General features: G+C 57.1%; 1 protein-coding gene across 1 annotated transcript; it reads left to right on the top strand.

Moving 5' to 3' along the window:
• Positions 1-37: 37 nt before the first annotated feature.
• Positions 38-1,111, top strand: DQ04_00521020 (hypothetical protein; the record flags this gene model as incomplete). Its single annotated transcript, XM_009309160.1, has 1 exon — positions 38-1,111. One exon carries the CDS (start codon positions 38-40, stop codon positions 1,109-1,111), a length of 1,074 nt encoding a protein of 357 aa, XP_009307435.1.
• Between the last annotated feature and the right edge of the window lie 438 nt (positions 1,112-1,549).

Raw genomic sequence — 1,549 nt, 5'->3', positions numbered from 1 at the left:
TGTGCTTAAACTGTGGCGCAGAGGGAACGTCAGGAAGATGAAGCAGCAGAAAGGTTTGGCGTGTGTGTTTCACAGACACGAGGTTCCTGACTCAAGCGAGTACATATGTGCGTGCGAGTGTGTCTCAGACGTCTGTGGCGCACTGGGCCTACCGGCAGAAGAGGCCGCTAACGGTGCTGCTTCGTCTGCCTCACCAGCTGCTCGCTCCGCCGCCGCCCTCGCGCTGCACGAGGCGGTCTCCATGACGGCGTCACACGCCGAGTACACCCCACACACGCGCTGTCACACTGTCGAGGGCCTGACGGAGGCACAGGCCACGCCCTTCTGGCATCGCAGTGTGCTCCTCGTGGCGAAGTGGATATTCGCAACGGTGTGCGGCTCACTGCGCCGTGGAGCGTCGGTGGTAGGCGTCTACCTCACGCGTAGCGGGGAGGCGGAGTTCACGGTGGGCCTCATCACACAGGGCACCGCGCGCGACGAGCGCCTGCAGGATGCTCTGCTGCGGTTCCGTGGCACGCATACACTTGCCAAGATGCACGCCGAACTGCCACTCTGCGCGGCTCACCGAGCAGTCGCGCTTCGCCTCTGGTGGGAGCCGCGGACGGAGCGTGTGACGCCGCATCACATCATGCCGCCGGTGAAGGTTATTCTTGACGAGGGGAAAAAGCGACGGAAGCAGCAGCACAACGGACCGCAGCTCAACGGATATGCCGCGGTCAACGTGTTTCTTTGTCGCCCAGTCGCATCACGGCTTCGCGGGACAACGCGGAAGCCGCTGAGCTGCGCAGGCGGAAATGTTGCAATGAGGGTCACAACCACTGCTAAAGAAAAGCGGTGTGACAAACAGCCAAAGGTTTCTGCTGCTTCCGTTGTTGCCGCGACGACGATGGCTGCAGCTGCGGATCCATCGCGCATCATTGAGCATTCCAATGACCCACAGGAGCGGCTTCAAAATGCTGTTGTGCTCTACTTTGATGACCTCTCAGTTGTGGAGGAGGGCGAGCACCTCGTCGGTGTCGAGGTTGAGGCGATGCCTTCGTACCGAGCGTTCGTTCCCGCACTCTACGGACACCTGTCGCCATTTCTCGTGGTCTCTCGGGGAGATGCCTGAGGGTGAAATGTGCCCCCCACCGCCTTTGTTTGTTTTAATTTCTTTGTTCTTTTGTGTCGTCCGTGAGGCGGCAAACAGTTATTTCTCACAGAAAGCAGGAAGTCACCTTGGCGTTGTCATTATTGGTTTGTCCTTTTTTTTTTCACTAACTACGCTTGAACGGTGTCTTTCCTTCACATACATACACACACGCACACACATGCATGCATATGGGTGTGTGCAGTTTGCCATCACTACTTCGTTGTGGTGCCCTTCATTTTTTGTTCAGCTTCAACGTCAATAGAAGAGAGAAGACTCTGGGGGGGGGGAATGCAACAAGTCGTCTGATAGTCATCGGTACGAAGAAAGAGGGGGGCTTTTGTTGATGTTGTCTTCTTCTTTCCCTCCTTTGGCAGCTGCAGCTACTCCTGCCGCCGCTCTTGTCTCACATTTCTTCTT

This window comes from Trypanosoma grayi (assembly GCF_000691245.1).
Source record: "Trypanosoma grayi strain ANR4 Tgr_52_V1, whole genome shotgun sequence".
In the NCBI taxonomy this organism is placed as follows: Eukaryota; Euglenozoa; class Kinetoplastea; order Trypanosomatida; family Trypanosomatidae; genus Trypanosoma; species Trypanosoma grayi.
This window is presented reverse-complemented; position numbering and strand designations above follow the sequence as displayed.